Below are 20,742 nucleotides of genomic sequence, written 5' to 3' on the forward strand. Positions count from 1 at the left end.
AAATACAATTATGGTTGAAGACATGGCGCATTAAAGTCAATGAATCAAAATCCACGCATATAACGTTTACCCTGCGTAGAAGAACATGTCCACCAGTGAATATCAACCATCGTCAACTCCCCCAAGCAGAGCATGTTAAATATCTTGGTATGCATTTAGATCGACGCCTAACCTGGAAGAAGCACATACTCTCTAAACGGACACAACTGGGACTAAAATTATATCAAATATATTGGCTCATTGGGCGCAAATCCAAGTTATCATTAAATAACAAGGTATTGCTGTATGAGTCTATACTCAAGCCCATTTGGACATATGGAATTCAACTATGGGGTACCGCTAGCAAATCTAATATATCCATCATTCAACGGTTCCAAAATAAGGTGTTGCGTGCCATTGTTGGTGCTCCGTACTATATTTCAAATAAAGTGATACAACGCGATATTCCTCTAGAACCTATAACGAGTGTAATCCAACGTGTTTGTGTGAAGTACTTCGAAAGAGTGTCAGTGCATCCCAATGTACTCGCTAATCAGCTAAATATGCGACGTGATAGTGAAGTACGTAGACTAAAACGTTTAACACCACCTGATCTGATTACTGGACATATGTAGAGTTTAGAATAAGCTTTAGAATAAGACTAATTAATTAAGATAATATTTTATACAGAAGATTGCTTAATGAAGTGATTTTCTACATGCCGTGTATATATAATATAGACAGAAGAAATACTTATTGCCAATAGGGCAGATTGTGGAAAAATATTTTCAAACAAAGTAATATAATATATTAGGAAGCGACTTAACATTTATCAAAATAAAGGGCTAAAATAATGTTTGTCGGTTTATTACCTGTAATAATTATAACTTATATTTTGAATAATTTAGGGTACATCTGACAACCGGACAGTGTCAGACGTATGCAAAATTCTTCAAACCGATAGTGATAAGAGGTTTTAACTCTTACCTATAAATTATTTTGGCTGTATAATTAACTGTAGTTTTTAGATGTAGTACAATGTTAAAATAAATTATATTTGGTAACGTTTTTGTTCAATTATTTTATTTAAATTAAATTTTTTTTTGTATGAGTTGAGCAGAGTTGATGCGGCAACATTGTAAAGTTTGGACGTCACAAATATCCACGACGCATTACTAAAAAAAACTTTCAATAGACTATATAATTATACGATTTTTAATACATTTTCATACTTAATAGGCTTTCACTTCGGCAGCCAGTTCTTCATTTGAACCAAACCTGTTTCCTCTGAGAATTTCTTTCAGATCTTTTAAACTTTTGTACTATTTGACGGGATAATTGCTTCATTCTTAAGCATTCAGTTCAAAAACAATGTAATTCTATCCAGTTCTCCACGTTCAAAGTGTAATTCGTTCAATTCGACAATCATTTTCATCGACTATCAAAAATTATTTTACAAAATCTGTTGCATCTAGACTGGATGCAAGAATTGTCTTGAATATATTAACAGGTGTCACTTGAAAGTTAGTACTGAATAGGCTAGATTTAGACTGTTTAGAAGATATTGTATCTTCTATATGTCAGATCAGGAACTTTATGTGTTAAATATAAAATAATGTTTATATCAGTATAACATAACCTAATATAAGTTAATGTAAATCAACATAAAAAGTTTTTTAACGTTTCATAGTATCATATTATGTCACATGATGTTGATTTTATAAGTCTCAAATAATTTTTAAGTCATTTATAAGAAAAATTGTCACAAAAATCCACATAATCACACATAATAATAATATAAAATCAGCCAATGCACATTATCTAAATTTATGACGTCAGCATGTCGCAATGTTGCCGCATCAAGTTGGACTTCTGGTTGACAACGTTTCTTGGTTTATAACATTTAATTATTATCATTAATGTTTTGAAAAGTTTTTTGAAACCAACACATACGATAATGAAATAAGGAAATACTAACGAGAAAGAAAAATCTGCTTCGAATTTAAAATTAATTTTACATTCTTACAAACTGCATTTGGCAGTACATTCGACGTCATATATCACGTGCACTGGCTGTTTTACTAGAAATATAGTAACCTGCGAGTTGTCTCTGTGTGGACTTACATTCACAATGCGGTTATATTCTTTTTAGATGACAATATAAAGCCCAAAGTATCAGTGTTAAACCCACTGGGTCCCTTTTCCATACCTTGCAAAACGAATTTCGATCTCCCTCCTGAGCATTACCTAAACATTCCTTTAAAATTCACACCCACCGCAAGCGAAAAGGTAAGATTTCTTTAATATTTTTAAAATTATCGGGCCTATAATTTAATTTTAAAGGATTTCAAACCTATGATATTACTATTAGAGCGAATCAGGTACATTTGTAGCCAACTTCATGTTGATGGCTTCAGTATGCGTCATTTTATCGATTCCAACATGTGAATGCTGGCTTCGATTATTTAAAAGTGGTGATTTTGATACGGATTTCAAGACATTACTCGATGGAACTATCAATGGGGATCGGTATCGATTACAATTGATGAGTTTAAGTCGAGAACCGCGCGAGAAACGGCCAGTATACGTGCAAAGACACGATAATGTTATTATTCAGCATAACAACGCTCGACCAAATGTTACAAAACTGGTGAAAAAATACTTGAAAACATTAAAATGGGAATTACCACCCTACCAACCGTATTCTCCAGACATTGTTCCTTCTGGTTGCTAATTGTTCCGACATATGAGGAGTGACTTGTCTGAGCAACGGTTCACTTGTGATAGAGATATAAAAAAATAGATAGTCTCATAAGATAAAGCGTTTTCTTCAAGATGGAATCCATACATTGTCTGAGAGATGGAAAAAGTCGCGGCTATCGATGGAAAATACTTTAAATAAAATACGTTGTACCGTTTTTTTTAAATAAAGCTTCATATTTTTTTTTTTAATCTTTAAAACGAATTTATAGGCGCGATAATTATTTCGAAATGAATCAACAATTCTCCAGTCTCCAATCGGTTTTATTTAAAAGAACGCGTACGTGACTACTTTGTAGAGTTGTCGGTCTTTTTTCGATAAGAAGACCCAGGATTGTCGTTTTTGCTTCATGCATTGAGACATTTTCGGTGTGTAGCGTCCGGGGCCCGGTGCGATTCTCCAATCAGTCGGTGGTCTCGCGAACATGTTAGACGAATCGAAGGGATAAAGCGATTCCTTTTTGCGTTTGATGCTGAAAATATACCGAGACATTAAGTAAATGATTCCCATCAAAGTCATGCCCCGACCACATTACAGTTCTGACCTCGCGCCTAGTGATTAACGTGTGAGTTGTCAAGAAGTAAAAAGCTTTCTCAACAGGTTGGAGTTCTAAGATATTGGAATAAATATATTGGAGCACCGTCAACAAAAATTACCAGAAAAAGATGGCGTAGAAAAATAGAGCAAAGTTTCTTCTCTCCAACGATGTACATTTCTATGAAAATAAACAGCGTTGTTTATTTATAAAATTGATGGCACCCTTTTTGAACTCGTATTTGCTGGTAGGGGTGCCGAAAAAATATCGAGATATAATTTTTTTCTAATATCGATATTTTTCGCCTATATTTCTTGCCTGATATTTTTTTCAACGAAATATCGAAAATTGTAAATGAGGATATCGAATTTCGTTGAAGATTGAAATATCGATATTAAAAACCTAGTGTTTTTGAGGGAGACTATCGAACTTTTGTTTTGAGATTTCCACCTCTCGGGTTTTTTTTTCTCTCGAGTTTTGCTAAAAATTAGGATTGGAACGGAAAAAGATTCTTTTTTGAGCTCATCGGTCTTTTCCTTTGGGATTTCTGGTCACCAAGTGATGTTACGTGGAAAATTAAGGTCGGGGTAAAGAAACATTGATATTATTAAAAATGAGTATCATAATTTTTTGTTCTCTGCTACATCGATATTCTTAAAATATCGATATTTTCCTCCGTTATCATAATCCCTATTTGCTGCTAAAACCAGTTCGAGCTATGATTAGGGAATGCTACAGCACAACAACTGACTGAAATACTCCAAGAGTACAAAGCACAAAATCTGATAGTACTCGTTTATACGTCCACCATATTTTCCAGATACAGCTCCGTTCGATTACATGAGCAGTGAATAATATGAATTTTTACCTAACAGGTCAATTAAAAAGTCCCCGCCCTGGCATATAGATGGCGCTACTAGAATTAAATCCATATTTTTTAGTTAGCCCTAACCTTCAAAAGATGCGTGTGTACGTTTGCCACCTATCGGATCATTAGTTTGTGAATTATAGCATTTTGAGTGAAAAGGATAAAAAGAAATTTCGCGTGTTGATAAAATATTGCTTTTTGAAGGGAAAAAATACAGTTGAAACAAAAACTTTAAAAACAAAAAAAAACAACGACGAGTTGATGATTCGAAGCAGTGTTTGATGATGGTCAAGCGTAATAAACCCGAGTTTTTGTATCGATATGTGACAATGGATGAAACATGGCTCCATCATTTCACTCCGAAGTCTAATCGACAGTCATCCGAGCGGACTGCATACGATGAACCCGCTCCAAAGCGTGGGAAAACGCAACAGTCGGCTGGCAAGGTTATGGCGTCTGTATTTTGCGATGCGCATGGAGTAATTTTCATTGACTACCTTGAGAAAGGACGGACCATCAACAGCGACTATTACATAGCGTTTATTGGACCGTTTGATGGAGGAAATCGTCGAAAAACGGCCGCCAAAACGGAAGAAAAAGAAAGTGTTGCTTCACCCAGACAATGCACCGTGTCACAAGTCAGTGAAAACGATGGCAAAAATCCATGAATTGCTTCCTCGTCTACTGTATTCTCCAAATCTGGCCCCGAGCGACTATTTCCTATTCTTCAAAAGAATGATAGCTGGAGAGAAATTTTCGACGAATTAACAGGTGATCGCCTAAATTGATGCCCATTTTGTAGCAAAGGACAAATCGTACTAGGGTCGCTACAATCAGTCTATCACACTTGAAGGGAATTTTGTTGAAAAAAAATTTTCCAAAAAAATTTATTTAATTATGGTAGGCCGGGGACTTTTCAATTTATCTGTTACGATGTAATTTACCTGTGTGTATTCTTTAGATCGTACTGCGCTGGGCTTGGATCGTTTGGGTTGTGATAACACAAGCTGATATCGGTCAGCATATTTCTGGACGTGGGTTTTTTCTGGAATCGGTTAGCCCTCAAGAACAATCCGCATCTGTATCAATATTATTTGGCTTTAGTAGAACTAAGGTTGGGCGGTATTTGAATTAGTTGGAATCAGAGTACGTAATTGAAATACAAATACATATAGTCTATCCAAAGTTTTCTTGTACGTATGTCATCAAGGTGTTTAATGTATTGCCTGCCACAATTTGTAAATTCGTTTTAGAGTCAGACAATATTTTCCTTTTCATTTATTCTAGTTAAAAAGGTCACAATTCTGTCTAATAAGTACGAACGTGTAACCGAATTAGCCTGCCAAAGTCGTCCGGTTGTCAAACGTATGCAAAATTCTTCAAATCTTTAGTGATAAGAGATTTTCAACAGGCAAGCGTTATTTTAATGCTTTGCTTGTTTTATTATTTTATTTAGATTAAAATTTTGTTGTATGTCAAAGTCAAAATAAACTAAAACTCAGAGTTGATGCGGCAACATTGCTACGTTTTAACGTCACAGATTTAGATGACGTATGTACAAAATAACTTTTTGGAGAGACTATCCGTTTTTTTGGGCAAAATACCAGTTCCGACTAAGTAAATGTATTCTTGCGATTCTCTAACCTTTTTTTGTCGCGGTTATTCAACAAGTAGTCGATATCGCTGGGTTTGATATAGAAATAGTCGGGAGCTTTCTGCATGGCCGGTGAGAAGTGGTTCTTTATCGTTGTTCCGTCCCTGGGTCCGGTGAAGCAGTCGTAGGGACCCCTGAGGGACAAAAAAAAAACTTGTGTCGAAACTATCAGAAATTCATTAGAGGCCAAACCTCGAAGATGTTCTCTTTCTCAAGATGTCGGCCATATTTTTACCGTCGTTGTACGTGTAGAGGTTTGGAGGTAAATGATAAGGTTTCTCTTGAGGTTTGAAGCGGTGTGCTATACCGTCGAATTCAAAGGTGGGCAACAGCGAGAAACATTTGTTTCGGGGTTCGAAGGTTGTGGTTAATTTTCTGTGGTAGGTATCTGAAATATTATGAAACGGTAATATACATTTTTTTAAACGGGTAGTCCTGAAAATAATAAACATTTGGCAACGTTGTAAAGAATATCTATTGGCAAAAATACGTTTCTCTACATAAAGTAACAGTATTGCCGATGTTCAGCAAACACTTTTAGAAACTTATGGTGATGCTGCTACATTATATACGAATTGTGTATTTTGATGTTAATGGCAAAAAAGGTCTTAGAGGATCAAACAATGAATCCAAGACTTATTGGACGAAACCCCAGATCCAATAGACAAGAAAATTGCTATAGCATGAATAAAATACCATTTCAAACCACTTTAATATCGCAGTTTCATTGCTTGTCAAGCAAACGAGAGCCAGGAAAGTTTTCTGTGGCATCACAATATACTGTCGATGGAAACTAAACAAAATCATCAAATCAATTAAAAGATCAAAATTATAATGATCTTCTACAGACAATGTCCCCATTTATATTAAAAAAAACATCGAGGGGCCTTCCAACTAATAGTTTTGTCTTTTAATTAAAAAAAAACTATATTATAGTTATCGAAATACTTCACAAATGGCTGAAATAAAAGTTTCGAAGGTTCTAAAAATATTGCAGGACTCTTAAAATACCAAAAAAAAAGATAAAAATATTTTTTAGTTTAAGAACAGCCATGATAAGGGGATGTTAAATCTGCTAAATGGAATGGGTGTTGCAGGAATTGCAGAATTGCATCATGGTTTTCTAAACAATATGGAAAATGTATTCATCATCAAGCCATAGCCATTGCTCGGGGCAAGTGTCTACTTTTAAACCAACAGGCTGTTGTTGGAGCTGCAGGATTTCGAATATTCCACATGAAATCTGTTCTGGCCTGGGACGATGTTAGTCTTCTATTCCTTTCATCACCAAGAACTGTCCAATTGATATAATACTTATTTCCGTATAGTTTCGACAGTATTGACTATCTCGTTTTATCAGTGTTCAATAATTACCGCTTTTCTATGCATTATGTTGGAGAAAAATTAGTTTTTCTCTATTCTACTAAGTGTTTTATGTCCAGCTAACTCCATAATCCATTTAAATCCCAAAAAACTTTCTTTATAATAAAACCTCCTTATTTTCAGCGATCCATAATTTCATTTCAAGGCCATATGTTCAATATATTAGATGTAGCAATCGTGAAATTGTCGTTTTTATTTATTTTGGCTCCGCTTTCGACTGTATACACTCATCCTCACTTTGGGCAGGTTTGGAAGCTAATTCCGCTGAAAGTTGTTGTCAGGCGTATGGCGTTCTTAGCTATGTTCTAGTGCGAAGTGATTTATCAAATCTGTTTGAGGTCAAGAAAATATCGATATGTCGATGTATCGACATTTTTCGACGATATTTTTTCAAGAAAGTATCGATAGTTGTTAATGACATTATCCAGCTTGAAAAAGTTGCAAATTAATATTGAAAGCCTAGGGTTTTCGAAGGAAAGTATCGAATTTTTGTTTTGAGATTTCCCCCTCCCCCGGTAATCAAGTGAATTTTGCGCGGAAAAGTAGTGCTGGAGTGAAGAAATATCGATACTGGTAAAAATAACTATCGACATCTTTTGTCCGTCGATATATCGATATTTTTCTTTGCGGTTGACATCTCTAGCTCGAAGTGCAGACATATATGGCTTTAGAATGAATGAAGAAAAGACAAATCACCTGCTATTGTAAATCCAGAAAATCCAAAATGGCATCTATCGCCGACGTAATACGCCGAATTGGCTAAACTATTGAAGCTTTTCCTTCTCTAATGTGGTGCAGGTGCAAGAGAGGAAAGACTTAGCTGTCTTGCCAATACTTCCGCCGTTACCGCCTTTGAAATGGGATGTTAAGACTATTAGAGTGATTCTACATGTTACTTTGCGAGATAAGGTCAATTGAAAAATCCCCAGCCTGATACATAGATGGCGCTACTACAAGAAGAATGTTCAAAGTCCTGCGGCACTATCCGTATAGTTGAGAAGTATCAGGAAGGATTAATCATGATGTCCAATGGTACTCACTAGTAAAGTAAGTTAATATATCAAACTGAATGAAGAAATCGACATACTTGGTGGAGGCGCATCTTGACCCACATAGTTCTTGGAGAATCTACTTCCGGATCCAAACCCGACATTATTCAGCACGGAGCCCGACATCTTCTCCGATAAGTTTACGTCGTGAGTGCCAGGTCCCCTCATCGATTTGTCGAACTCCCGTTCGTACAAGATGTGCGAGTTTCTGAATCCAAGAAATTTGGAGAATTCCTCCACCTCCAGTTTATTGGCCCACCTGAAAATGTTACTTTTAAAACACCCCTTGTAGTGGTTGATACGTGGTAGCTTACGACATCCCCCTCTTGGACTTACAAGCCGCGTTCTTGGGTTCATAGCTGCCTGGTCCCACCTAGGATACGTTATTTAAAAAAATTATTTAGAATTTGCTAAACTAAAGTACTTAAGCTAAAGGTGAAAATACACGAATGCACCATAGCACCAAGTTCGTGTGATTTGGTCCGGCTTCTACGTTGCTGTGATTTATTAACTGATATTCTGAACTTTATTTCATGTTTTAAGACGAAATCTTGGATTGCTTCGTATATCCATTTTTCGATTATTTTGAGGTCATCCAGCAGCTCTTCATTGGTTACGTAGCATTAGTACGATAAGCATTAGTAATTAATCGTAAAACTTTCTGTTGACTGCGTTGTATTACTAGTTGGTTTGATGTTTTAGTGAAACCCCATATGTGCACTCCATTGGTTTTATGATTGACTGATAAATCATCCTTGATTTTAGGGGAAGTTGAGAGTACCTTCCTACTAATCAGTACAGTTGCTTGATTTTGAGTCTAATCTGTTCTGCTTTTTGTCTAATGATGTTTCCAATTTAACCGACCATCGAGATGTATGTCGAGGTATTTGGCTGATTCTGATTCAGGAATCGGGCATCTGTCAAGTGATATAAATAGTTTTTGTCATTTCGCCACAACGTAAAATCACCATGGACATATTTAGCGATATGTCATATGTTGACTGTCTTTTTCTAAAGCCTTAAGCAGAGATATATCTCTTGCCATGATAACTGTGTCGTCCATAAATGTTCCAAGTACTGTCTCTTTGGTTGTGGTTGGGATATCAGGAGTATAGAGCAGATACAGGAGTGGTTCCGAGACCCTACCCTGAGGAACTCAAACCGAAATAGGTTTAAACGTTGAGAATATCCATTCATGCGAGATTTGCCAGGTTTTTTAGGCATAATTATTGGTTGCTTTTCGTGACAGCTCTTTCAATAACCCAGCTGAAATATCATCAATTTCAGCGGCTTTTTAGGATTGGGGTTGTTGTAAATTTCTGTGGCAACTTCCATCACGTGGCACTGGAATCAGTTTTACAGCCACATAGCGCTAATAAACAGGATTTGTATCTATTGTAGATTCTATATAATTTGGTTGTAATACGTTAGCTAAATGTTCTACTAATAATTCAGCTTTTGCATTGTTGTGTCAAACCCTTCATCTTTTAGATCATTTTTAACAGGCGGTACTCTATTAATTGGTCTTTTAAATCTCCGAGTTGCTTTCTATAGCGAGTAATCTTTGTTTGCCTCTGGGCTTATTTCACTAACATTCTTTTTTAAGCAACTCACAAACAACTGTTTACATTCTTCAATCTTTTGATTTATCTGGTTAATAATTCTATTAAATATTGTTTTGAACAGAATTTCTGGTTTTGTGTCATACTCTTCCAGCTTTTCATCTGTCTTTGATTAATTATCTCATATTCTGATTTTTTCTGTTGATGTCGGCGTAGCTTTTGCAGCAGACCGAATTTTTTCAATTATATTTCCGGTTCTCTGCTTAAGATCGCCTATACTTTTGAGTGTTACGGTTAAACAGACTTGTTTCTGCATATATAAGTTTAAACGTTTCCTAGTTAGCAATTTCTATATATATATATATATATATATATATATATATATATATATATATATATATATATATATATATATATATATGTATATATAAACTTTATCTTAAAATATATTTATACAATTTACATCAAGACTAAACACTCATTATTTACATTGTTTAGACCATATCTAGCCAACAGAATTAAAAATAACCAAAAAAATGTCCTAAAAATGTCCAAATATCATCAACTGTGATTTCCACTGCAATATAATATATATGCTATAATTCTTGTTGGACCAATATCATTAATAAGTTGACTACCTCCAGCTTTTAGTTGACTTATTTTACTTGAATGGGTGGTTAGTCGCAACAAAATGTATGTAAAAGTCATAATTACCATTAATAGTACTTCTAGTACTATTATATATTATTTCTCTCATACCCTTTATAATTTTTTTATTTGAACAATAACAATAATGTTCTTCTCTGCTTCCCGTTATTGTTTTGAAGTCTGCGCCTATTTCGGGCTGAAATTTTGGAATTTTCTGTTTGATGTCTTTGAAAATGATTTATTAATTTTATAACAGCACAATATTCCCATTATAAATAAAATTAATGGCCTTTGAATTCTATAATTTATAAAAAAAACTTACATTCTGCACTTAGCTGTGTTCTTTTATATACCAGTATATATTAAAACCCCAATAATAACACAACAATTTAATTATTATTACTAGAGAATTATTAATGTAACACAACATCTAAATATTCTACATTTTTTGTTGTTTTCATTCAATCGACGCAAAAAAAAACAGTATAGAGTATTCTAAGCAATATAGGACGCCCTGTAATTGCGCAAAATGCAAAATCATTTTTCTAAATAACGTATTCTATCCCACCTTAGTGATTTGCTTCTTCATGGAACCGGAGACGTCGAGTTCGGGATGAAAACCCACTCTGGCGAACCGTTTCGTAGCCACGCCGAAAGGGGCATAAGTCTTAAACGATTTCTCACTCATGATCACAGAAAAATAAATAATATCCAATAATTGTTTATAATTTTTGACAATTAACTGACGTCAACAGTTAAATTAATTACACAAATATACAGGGTTTTGAATCTAAGCAAACAACCCTGAGGCCGTTTTTGTAAAGTTGGTTCTGGTTTATCTGCTCTCTACTGCTGACATCCCAACAACAAAAGCAACAATACTTGAAACATTTGCTGACGACACAATTATTCTAGCAAAAGATATATCTCTACCTAAGGCTGTGGAAAAAGTACAAGTAGCGGTCAACATCTACAAATAGACTAGATACTGGAAAATACAGCTTAATAGCTCCAAATCTGTCCATATTATTTTTGCGTTGAGGCAAAATGACAACCTAATTATAACACTTGGCGGATGCCCGATTCTTCAGGAAAAATACCCAATACTTCGTAATACATCTGTATGGTAGATTAAATTGGAAACATCCTGACAAAGAGGAGAGCAGATTAGATTCAAAGTCGAGTAACTGTATTGGTTAGTCGAAAGATACTCTCAGCTTGGCCTAAAATCAAACCGATTGGTTGCCAATATTGGGTTGCACTAAACTTACTAGTAATACAATTTATCCAAAACAAAGTTCTACGATTCTTTACCAATGCTTACCACTAAGTAATCAACAAAGGACTCGAAATCAAATGGATATACGAAGTTAAAGAAGATTTTGCCTTGAAACATTAAATAAGTTTGCTGAATCGCAGCAATGCGGAAGCAATACAGTTCCTGGACAACACAAGAGGAAATCAGAAGAATGAAGCGAACTAAACCACATGGACTTGTTTAGTGTATAAATATATTCTTAACTTTAACAACAGTAACCGCTCATCATGCCTCCGCTATCCTTGCTCGTCACTCATGTCGCCTAAGTTTTGTGGAAAATAATCAAGATGTAAATGTATTTTTAGAGACATTCGAGCTCCAATCTGTTGCTAATTTTGTAAAAAAATACCTGCTTGTAATTCGGTGATTTGTATTTACCGAAAAACTTGTGAACAACATTTTGAAACGATACTGCTGCCGCTTCATCAGGCGTTAAACATTTTGTAACTTCTGTATCACCCATTAGTTTTCGAATATCAGGTCCGACAAGTATCTCTTAATAAATTAAATGCTTTTATTCCATAACGAAATCGCGTTCATTGCTTGCCGATGATGAAGGCAAAGGCATTTTTTGCTTTTATACCTGGACAAATTGGCGAAGGATCACTGTCCCTACGTGGAACTGGTTTTTTTTTGGCCTGAAACCGGAAAGGGGAATCCTGTTACGGATACCTGGCCGGGGAGACCCGCAGGAATAAGCGAGTTGGTCTGGTTATGTGGAGACTGCCTCTGGGCTACCCACTAAACCCCACCCTATTAGCTGATCCAATGACCTTAGAGTGTAGACCAAGAGTGTAAAATACGACAAGGAAAATGATACCGCCACACCAGTAACCAGGCTGGGTAAGGACGGATGTCTTCTGGTATGATTTCTAAAGTTGGTTACTCGCCAGTCGGTAGGCTTAATGCTGAGAATCGTGCTTCGGAGCCCACGTTAAACTTTAGGCCCAGTCCAGATAAACCCATAGTTGGTAAAAGGAGACTTTAAATTATATTTAAAAAAAATAAAAATAAATACAAAAGAGCTCGGATATAAAATCGTGGACTTGAGGACGCCTGTTTCTCTATGAATTTCATTGTTCCTGAAGAACCAGAGGGCATTGATTATTCTCCTGAGAATTTTGTTTTAAGAAAGAAAATCGCCTGGGTTTTTTGTTGGTTGACCTGCAACCTCCAGAAATGTAACCACTACGTGGAACTGACTTCGACACTGATAATACGTCAGGATATTTATGCTGGGCTATTTTTTACATTTTACACCGATGACATTCATCGAGCGAAAATACCAATCATCTTCATGATTTTTTTATTCTCTCTATAAGGGCACAGAAAAACAAAATTATATATTTTCACCAAGTGATTACTTGCACAGCACTGTTCTGCACGCGTTACAAAACAATTTTAGTACCCAGAGCTTGTCATTGTTTACTGCAGCAAAACCAAAGTACTCTAAATACGAATATTTTGAGTATATTTGTCATGTTTTTTCCACGCTTGTCGATGATATGTATCCACAAATGTAACAGAAATACTTTGAATCGACTTTACACTTTTTATAATCGCAGCACAAAAACAAGTTCCAAATGATGTTTAATTCAACGTTGTCAGCTGAGGGCCGTTATAAGGGCGCTATGCTGCTACCATAAGCGAAGCTCGAAAACGAAAACCAATCTTGACAAACAGAATCGAAGATCCTGAGTTCAGAGCATCGAGTAACTTTAATGGTGGGTACAGATCTGAACATTCGTGGGAAAATTGAAAATACGCATGAGCAGAACTGAATTCGGCGAGCATTCGTGATGAACAGGTTTCAAAATTGGTTCAAAGTCGTAGTGCGCATGAACTTTGCTTAGTTCCAGTGTTCGCCACAATGACTTTCAACGCTTGCGAACGAACAAAACGCAAACGCAGTTCCAGGAGCTGCGGATCTGGCCAACAAATTTGAGCGAACGTGAGAAAAAGTGACGGGATCATGAATGACATATGTTTTAGTTTCGGAAAAATAACCCTGTTTTTCCTTGTAATTTAATTATTACTATAAATATGTCTTTGAATGATAAATATGTTTTATATCTATTAATGATGAATAATAATACATATAATTATATAAAAACCTCATAAAAACACGAAAAATTAAAATATTTATATTTTACTTGCAGGAATCTTATTATTATAACTGAAATAATATTTAACTTTTATTTCTATTTTGCAAATAGTAATTACAAAAAAAAGTGTCAAAATTATGAGTGGTTTTTATTTAATTCACTGAAGGGAATCCACTTATTCCACTTTATTTAATTCACTGAAGGATACCCCCCATGCTACAAAATATGTGAAATAATATGGAAAAGATATTTCACAATTGGCGAGAGAAAAGGATGTTTAATAATAATCTCATATAAAATAATTATTAAAAACATGAAAATATTAAGTTTGCCAACTAATTTTATTTAATTCATATAACAATGCAAATATTTTAAAATGTGACAAACACATGAACATATAAAAATAACCACCCATTAAAGGCACTATACTCAACAAAGCTACTAGCATAATAACTTCTTTTAAGGACTGTGGCTCTTCCATCCAAATCATCTGGCACTTGTCAGCTTTTATTTTTTCATACTACTTAGCCATTGTGTCTTCAATTTGTCAATTAACCCAGTTAACAAATATTTCACCTTCAAAATAGTAATAAAATATATACAAAATACATCATGCAGTAAATACAAATTCATACCTGTTTATATAATTTCTGTCCCTATCATTGACGGATGAATTGCCTGATAACTTCACTTATAGATTTTGTGCCACCAAATAAAGGTAATATTCTTAATTTAAGATTTTATTAGGTCTACCTCATAGTGAAATTTACACATATACATTCTTTTCTCTTGGGACTGAATATATCTTCTGGTGATTTTGGATCATTTTATAATCGTTACGGATTTGTAAATGTTTGAAATCTCTTCACGAATCTATAAATAGAATACTAAAGTCGTATAAACATAAGAGTTTTATGTTATATTCTTATCTTAAACTTCAAACGACTTGAATTTCAATATTATTCGTATTTTCTTCATTATCATAACTTTGTTTATTATGTTACCGGCCATACTTACAATAATTTAATACTCTTTTAAAAATGATTAGACGGTACATATTATTTAAGCAATAAACGTTTAGGAAAAGAACACTACACGTACCGTCGAAAAAATTATTCACAAGACATTTCATTTTGGCATGCCATTGTGAGAAGTACGGTTATAAACAAAAGAATACAGGGTTCCGAATCAAACGATGAAAACCGTCAAATAATTTTTGGAGATCGAAACTTTCCAAGAAGAACCGAACGGCCCACGAATTGATTTCGATCGCCGTGAACGGATCAGATTTTCGCCGAATGCCGAATCTTCGCGCAGACCCCGAACGTTCGCTTCGTTCGAGTCTGTACTCACCATAACAATCGTTCTCATGTGCTCGGGTCCACAAGTTGACCTGAATTTGTATACTTTGTATACCAGCAATGCTTACAGAGCAGACTTACCTTAACATTGATTATTTAATTTGTTACATTATTTCCATTTACAGATAACAGAATATTTCGAAATAAGAACGAATAGTACAGTGCTGCCTCTTATACTTTGCGGAGAAGGGTTTCCCCCTAATATTAATATAACACCGGAATTTACGGTATACCGCCTGGAAACAAAATCGAATCGGTTGGCTGAATTGAGCTTGAAGGCGAGTATCCATCCAAACACTGACATTTAACAAAAAAAAACATCACTGTTACACCTTTAGATCGAAAACCAATCAGAAGCGGAGGTGGATATAAAATTTATAAAACTATTCGAAATTGTCAGTTGTCCTGAAGAGGCAGAGAAGCCGAAAGAAACGTCGGATGCGAAGACCAAAACGAAAAAAGAGAAAAAACCCAAAGATAAGGACACTCGGGCGAATGCGACATCGAAATTCTCCAATGAATTAAACGATTCCGAAATTGAGGCCATCAATGCACATTTCCAAACCTCAAAAGGTAACAATACATGATGTCATTAACACAGAAACACTTAGATTAAGTTTTGCAATAATAACACAGTATATAAGGACTCTAAATGCCATTACATTTACTTTAGTAAAGTAATTTAACCAGGAATATGTGGCGCCACACTTTCATAAACATCATATTTACATTTCGTAAGTAGTTCGTCGATAGTTTCCGGCTGATTCTGCGACTTTGAAAGTCTACAACGCCTATTTTAATTTAATAAATTCGAACTTGAGTTTCAAGTGAGATTTTATGTTAATTTGTGAATTCCAGAATATATATTAATCTTCAAGTATACGAATAATTTACGAGAACTTGACAATTTTTTTGGTTTGTCATTGTAGTGTTTATATATTGAGAAATAATTACATAGTTTTAATTCCTCTTCAAAATTATTTTAAATTGAAAAATGTTCTTCATATTATATTTTTTATATTATAGTAGACGAAAAATATACTATAAGACATTTTAACATGTTTCTGAACAGAAATATTAGGTCAACTTATGGATTTAAGATATATTATTCCATTTATATTATATTCTTCAAATGTACGTATAATTTTCAAGAAATGGCAACGTTGCAAATTCAAATCCTTCTGCGCGTGCTAGGATTCTCAAGAACTAGACTTTGTCATGTTATACCAAAAGGTCCAAAAAATGAACCTTAATTACGCAATAAAAATCTTAACATATAATGAAAAAACTATTACTAGCAATATTTTAATCGTCCTAATGATAGTTATGTAGATATATTCTCATGTAGATACACAGAAGTTGTGAAAACAATAAGCATGTAAATGATAAACAAACAGGTGTTTTCGAATGCGGGACATCAACCACAGGCACAGTTTAAATTATATTATTTGAAACGCCAACTTTTTCTTTAAAATCCATTTCTGCAGAGATAAAATTTGTTTTGATTAAAATAACGTATATAAAAACCTTGTGGAGTAGTTTTCCAAAAGCACTAATCATGCCAACTAACTTTTTTTGGTACGTGTATATTTTTTTAGCACGAAGCTATTTACTTTGAACAATAAATTTTGTCCTGGCCTGCTTAAAATCCATACTTTATTTATAGAAGAGTCTCATTTTTATCTCAACTATCCTGAGCCAACAGTATTTCAACCCCATAGTCAAAACATTGTGATCATTTATTTTGGAGCTCCCGAGCTTTTGGAGAAGAAAAAATCACCTAAAGGACAGAAAGTTAAAGGAACTAAAGGGAAAGGGGGAAGTGGTAAATCGAGCGAAAAATCTAGTGGTGAAAAGACAAATAAAAAAATCAGTGGAAATAATAGAAAACAATATATTTCACAATATAATATATTTGCAGGAAATACATTTTTAAAATGTATCACAGTAATATGTAGTTTATATTAAACTAATTGCTACGGATTGATGTTTTCTTATATACGATTGAATTCCGCCCTGTAAAATAAAAATAATAATAACAAGAACAGAAAAGCAATATTTAACTAACCTTAATTTTAACATTTCCTCAAAATACTTCTTGTATTCGGAAGAAAGTTCATCACTATTTACATAATCTTTTATTAGCTGCAAATTTTCTCCTCTTGATAAGAAATAAAATATATTCGCAATATTCCTCTTAACGTGATCTTCGTTGCATGAAATCGAATCGTCCTCGTATATAATTTTTATGTTATCTAGGTTGGCTATGAAAAACATTATATCAATAACCGAAAAAAGAAAAAACAACAAAACTCGTTCCATACCTAATATTTCGGGAATACTTTTCACCAAAGCTGCGTGAAAAACAGTACAATTCTTCTTTGATAGTTGCAGTAACTCGAAAACCATAGCATCGGTTATATTTTCTTCGCAAAGAGCGTTCGGTAAGGAAGACAACCACTGTTCGAACTTCGGTAACCTGAAAAATGTCAATGTCAGTTTAAAATGAATCAAAAACAGCCTGCTTGATAATCAAATCATACATCTATATTACTTCTATCACTTACTTATTCAGGTGTGAATTATCATTGACCATAGATAATAAACGAAACAGGCACAGTCTGTCCTTATGAGATACATTCGCACATTCATAAAACGTTATCAGATTTTCTAACATCGTTCGTAAATCAAAACCGAAATAACGCCAGTCTTGCTGGTTTCCTTCGAAACATAGCCTGAAAAATCTGAGGAGACAAGAAATTTCCTCTTCCTTAAATGACTTATTTTGAAACAAGCATTCTGTAAATATATAAACATATAATATAAAAAATAACTAAATGTATTTTTCTTACTTGTAATAAAAGCTGTTATGGTATTAGCTTCCTTTTTGGAGCCATGTTTAACTTTAACAAAAGTAATCGAATATAAATAACAAATCAACAAATTCTCTTTAGTGCATTTCGGGTCATCATTAGCATCGATAAAAAGGGCATTTGAACCTTTCTTCTTTCGAGACTTAGCTCCCAGTTGGCAGTAGGGGAAATCTGACAGAAGATGTAGCAAAAATTTCCTACCATGGCTAGTCAAGAAAACCGATTCCTAAATAAAACAATGTTAAAAAAACATAATTAAATATTACCAGAATTCTTACCACACTGATATTCTCATTTTGAATTCTCTTCACATATTTCCACAGTAAATATAATATATTTAAAGTACATGATAATAACATAGCAGTCTCTTCATTTAAATCAGTACTCTCTAAAAATAGATAACATATAAATAATATTATGGTTACCTTAATATTTAAGAGTGACTACCTGTTGGGGCCTTTTTTACCTTCCCCTCCGGCATAACCTCAAGCCAAGTTTCATGCAGTAATGGTATTAACGCAATGATATGTTGATTAAAATTATTTGTTTCCTTGCTAACTAAAGATACTTGATTAACAAATATATTTGCACTACTTTTTTCCAAACGTTCCGCATAATTATATTTATAAAGTCCAAATCTGGGTGTTTTTAAGGCATCCACACCTCTCTTATAAACATTACCCACTGTATCTTCTTGGGAAATAATCATATTTAATATAGCATACAATCTGCTTAATACCTTTATCCTCCAAGCTATACTTGTCATTTTACTTCCCAGATTTAAGGTAAGAGTTCTTCCTACCTGGGAATCACTCCTCAGTTTTGAAATAAGTGACAAAAAATCTGGTAGCAACTTATCAGATGTCTTGACAATTAAGCCACAGTCCATGTGAATAAAACAATCCAAAAACAATAACGAATCTTCTTGGATGTTCTTATCAATGTTAGTCATGGCACATCTTAAATTGGTTGAAAAATAGTCAAAAAATGGAACCAATTTTGAGTGTGGTATCTAAAATATATATATATTAAATAGGTACATTTTTGAAATCTTATATAACCCCTTACAAAGCGTAACATCGTCTGTATACATTTCACTGCATCTTTTCGAACTTTATTCTCTTTATCCTGCATTAAAGAACTAATTGCCAAGCATATTGAAGATAAATGTTGTTGAACAACTTCTTCTGTATATACCTGAATTATATCTGCTAATTCTTCACAGGCTAAATGTCTAACATTTTCACTATAATGTTTAATTCTAGTAAGAAGGTCCTACATAAAAAAGTCAGTCTATAAAAACCCCTTATGTATATTATAATTCTTACCTTAACATTAAGTTTTCGTTTACTTAATATTTCTTCATCGTCCTTCTTTTTCAGCTGCTCGGGAATAACTATTGATTTGACTTTAAAAGTAGTATTGGTGATATTTAAACCTTTGGGTAAAAACTTTGTTTTCGTTTGTTTCAACTTAGTCTTTGCCTTTTCGGCTTTCAAATCCTTCTTATGACGATGATTTTTACCCATATTAAAATATTTAAGTAAATAGGAGCGTTTTCAACCAGAACCGTACAGTACTTTGTTAAATATAAACTGTTTTCTTAAGCTAGCTCAGAATTTTAGGTTATTAATATAATGTTTACTTTTCCTCTTTTTAATATTTTGGCATGAATCCTTTGGAAATTAATAGGTATTTTTTTTTGGTAATTATTTAAAATTGTGTATTAAAACGGGTAATATATTTTAAATAATGTATTCATTCTCAGCTAATTTATTTATTTATTAATAATTTTACTAATCAATTAGATTTTTATTTTCTTGGTTCTTTTGGTTTTTGTAATTTAATGTTGAGCATAATCGAAAATGTAATTTTATAATATAAAGATTAATCAATTTATTATTATAAAATAATTCTATATTATATTGTTATATATTTACATCACAATAAAATTATTTTCTATTTATTTGCTTTTGATTTGTATACTCAATATATGTCTTTAACCTATATTTGGGCACAATCGAAATATCTCGATTATTATCAATTATTACCAAAGAACAGTTAATTTAAAGATGATATCAGACAATATTAAAAGAAGTTTTTGACAAGCTAGCCCACAGAACAGAGGAATCTCAGTATTTTGTGAGCTAGTTACAAAGGCACAAAATATTTATTTATTATTGTTTTATTAACTAAGATGATTATTTTGTTTATGAATAATTTTGTAAAACATGTTAGACATTTTCCTATAAATTCTAAGGGTTATTCAATATCCTTGGAACAATTTGTTCCTAAACATAATCCTGCCAGAGATGAGGATATTCAATTACTGGAAAATTTTATTTTTAATTCAAAGAGACTTTTGGTTTTAACTGGTGCTGGTATATCAACAGAATCAGGTAAAAGTCAAACTATTTATTATTCACTAAATTACAGTATCACTACATACAAAGATCAAAATCAACATATTCATCAAAATTCAAAATGAAGAAAATAAAGTTAGGCTGTCATAGGAATTCCCGACTATAGATCAGAAGTAGTAGGTTTATATGCAAGAACAAATCATAAACCTATACAGCATATGGAATTTATGAGGTCAAATGCTACAAGACAGAGATATTGGGCTAGGAATTTTGTAGGATGGCC

General features: G+C 33.6%; 3 protein-coding genes and 1 long non-coding RNA gene across 6 annotated transcripts in view; 1 reads left to right on the forward strand and 3 right to left on the reverse strand.

Annotated features, from left to right (window-relative positions):
* LOC143192492 (uncharacterized) overlaps positions 1-20,742 on the forward strand; it is a 43,182-nt gene that overhangs the window by 21,455 nt on the left and 985 nt on the right. The window contains exons 15-18 of one of the 3 annotated variants that reach the window (XM_076397870.1): positions 2,132-2,268; positions 15,349-15,501; positions 15,562-15,796; positions 16,890-17,206. In XM_076397870.1, coding sequence (XP_076253985.1) covers positions 2,132-2,268; positions 15,349-15,501; positions 15,562-15,796; positions 16,890-17,191 — 827 coding nt within the window. In that variant the 3' untranslated portion in view covers positions 17,192-17,206. Of the gene's footprint in view, positions 1-2,131; positions 2,269-15,348; positions 15,502-15,561; positions 15,797-16,889; positions 17,207-20,335; positions 20,478-20,532; positions 20,674-20,742 lie in introns of those variants that run through there. The other 2 variants (XM_076397871.1, XR_013004788.1) reach the window with 2 other exon arrangements.
* On the reverse strand, positions 2,991-11,161 carry LOC143192506 (ciliary microtubule-associated protein 2). The gene is made up of 7 exons (XM_076397900.1): positions 11,008-11,161; positions 8,544-8,602; positions 8,268-8,488; positions 5,990-6,185; positions 5,788-5,931; positions 5,088-5,222; positions 2,991-3,212 (listed from the first exon to the last, which is right to left on the reverse strand). The coding sequence occupies exons 1-7, from the start codon at positions 11,125-11,127 to the stop codon at positions 3,008-3,010; spliced, it is 1,080 nt and encodes a 359-aa protein (XP_076254015.1). The 5' UTR covers positions 11,128-11,161; the 3' UTR covers positions 2,991-3,007.
* LOC143194137 (uncharacterized) lies at positions 14,185-14,676 on the reverse strand. The gene is made up of 2 exons (XR_013005197.1): positions 14,498-14,676; positions 14,185-14,438 (listed from the first exon to the last, which is right to left on the reverse strand). It is a non-coding gene; the product is annotated as an uncharacterized LOC143194137 (long non-coding RNA).
* Positions 17,098-19,753, reverse strand: LOC143192495 (testis-expressed protein 10 homolog). The gene is made up of 9 exons (XM_076397879.1): positions 19,425-19,753; positions 19,165-19,371; positions 18,544-19,108; positions 18,375-18,484; positions 18,076-18,322; positions 17,791-18,022; positions 17,548-17,702; positions 17,292-17,487; positions 17,098-17,239 (listed from the first exon to the last, which is right to left on the reverse strand). The coding sequence occupies exons 1-9, from the start codon at positions 19,623-19,625 to the stop codon at positions 17,218-17,220; spliced, it is 1,935 nt and encodes a 644-aa protein (XP_076253994.1). The 5' UTR covers positions 19,626-19,753; the 3' UTR covers positions 17,098-17,217.

The sequence above is a fragment of the Rhynchophorus ferrugineus genome, unplaced genomic scaffold (assembly GCF_030347505.1).
Source record: "Rhynchophorus ferrugineus isolate W39M unplaced genomic scaffold, kcgeb_rfMv2 rfM3, whole genome shotgun sequence".
Classification (NCBI taxonomy): Eukaryota; Metazoa; Arthropoda; class Insecta; order Coleoptera; family Curculionidae; genus Rhynchophorus; species Rhynchophorus ferrugineus.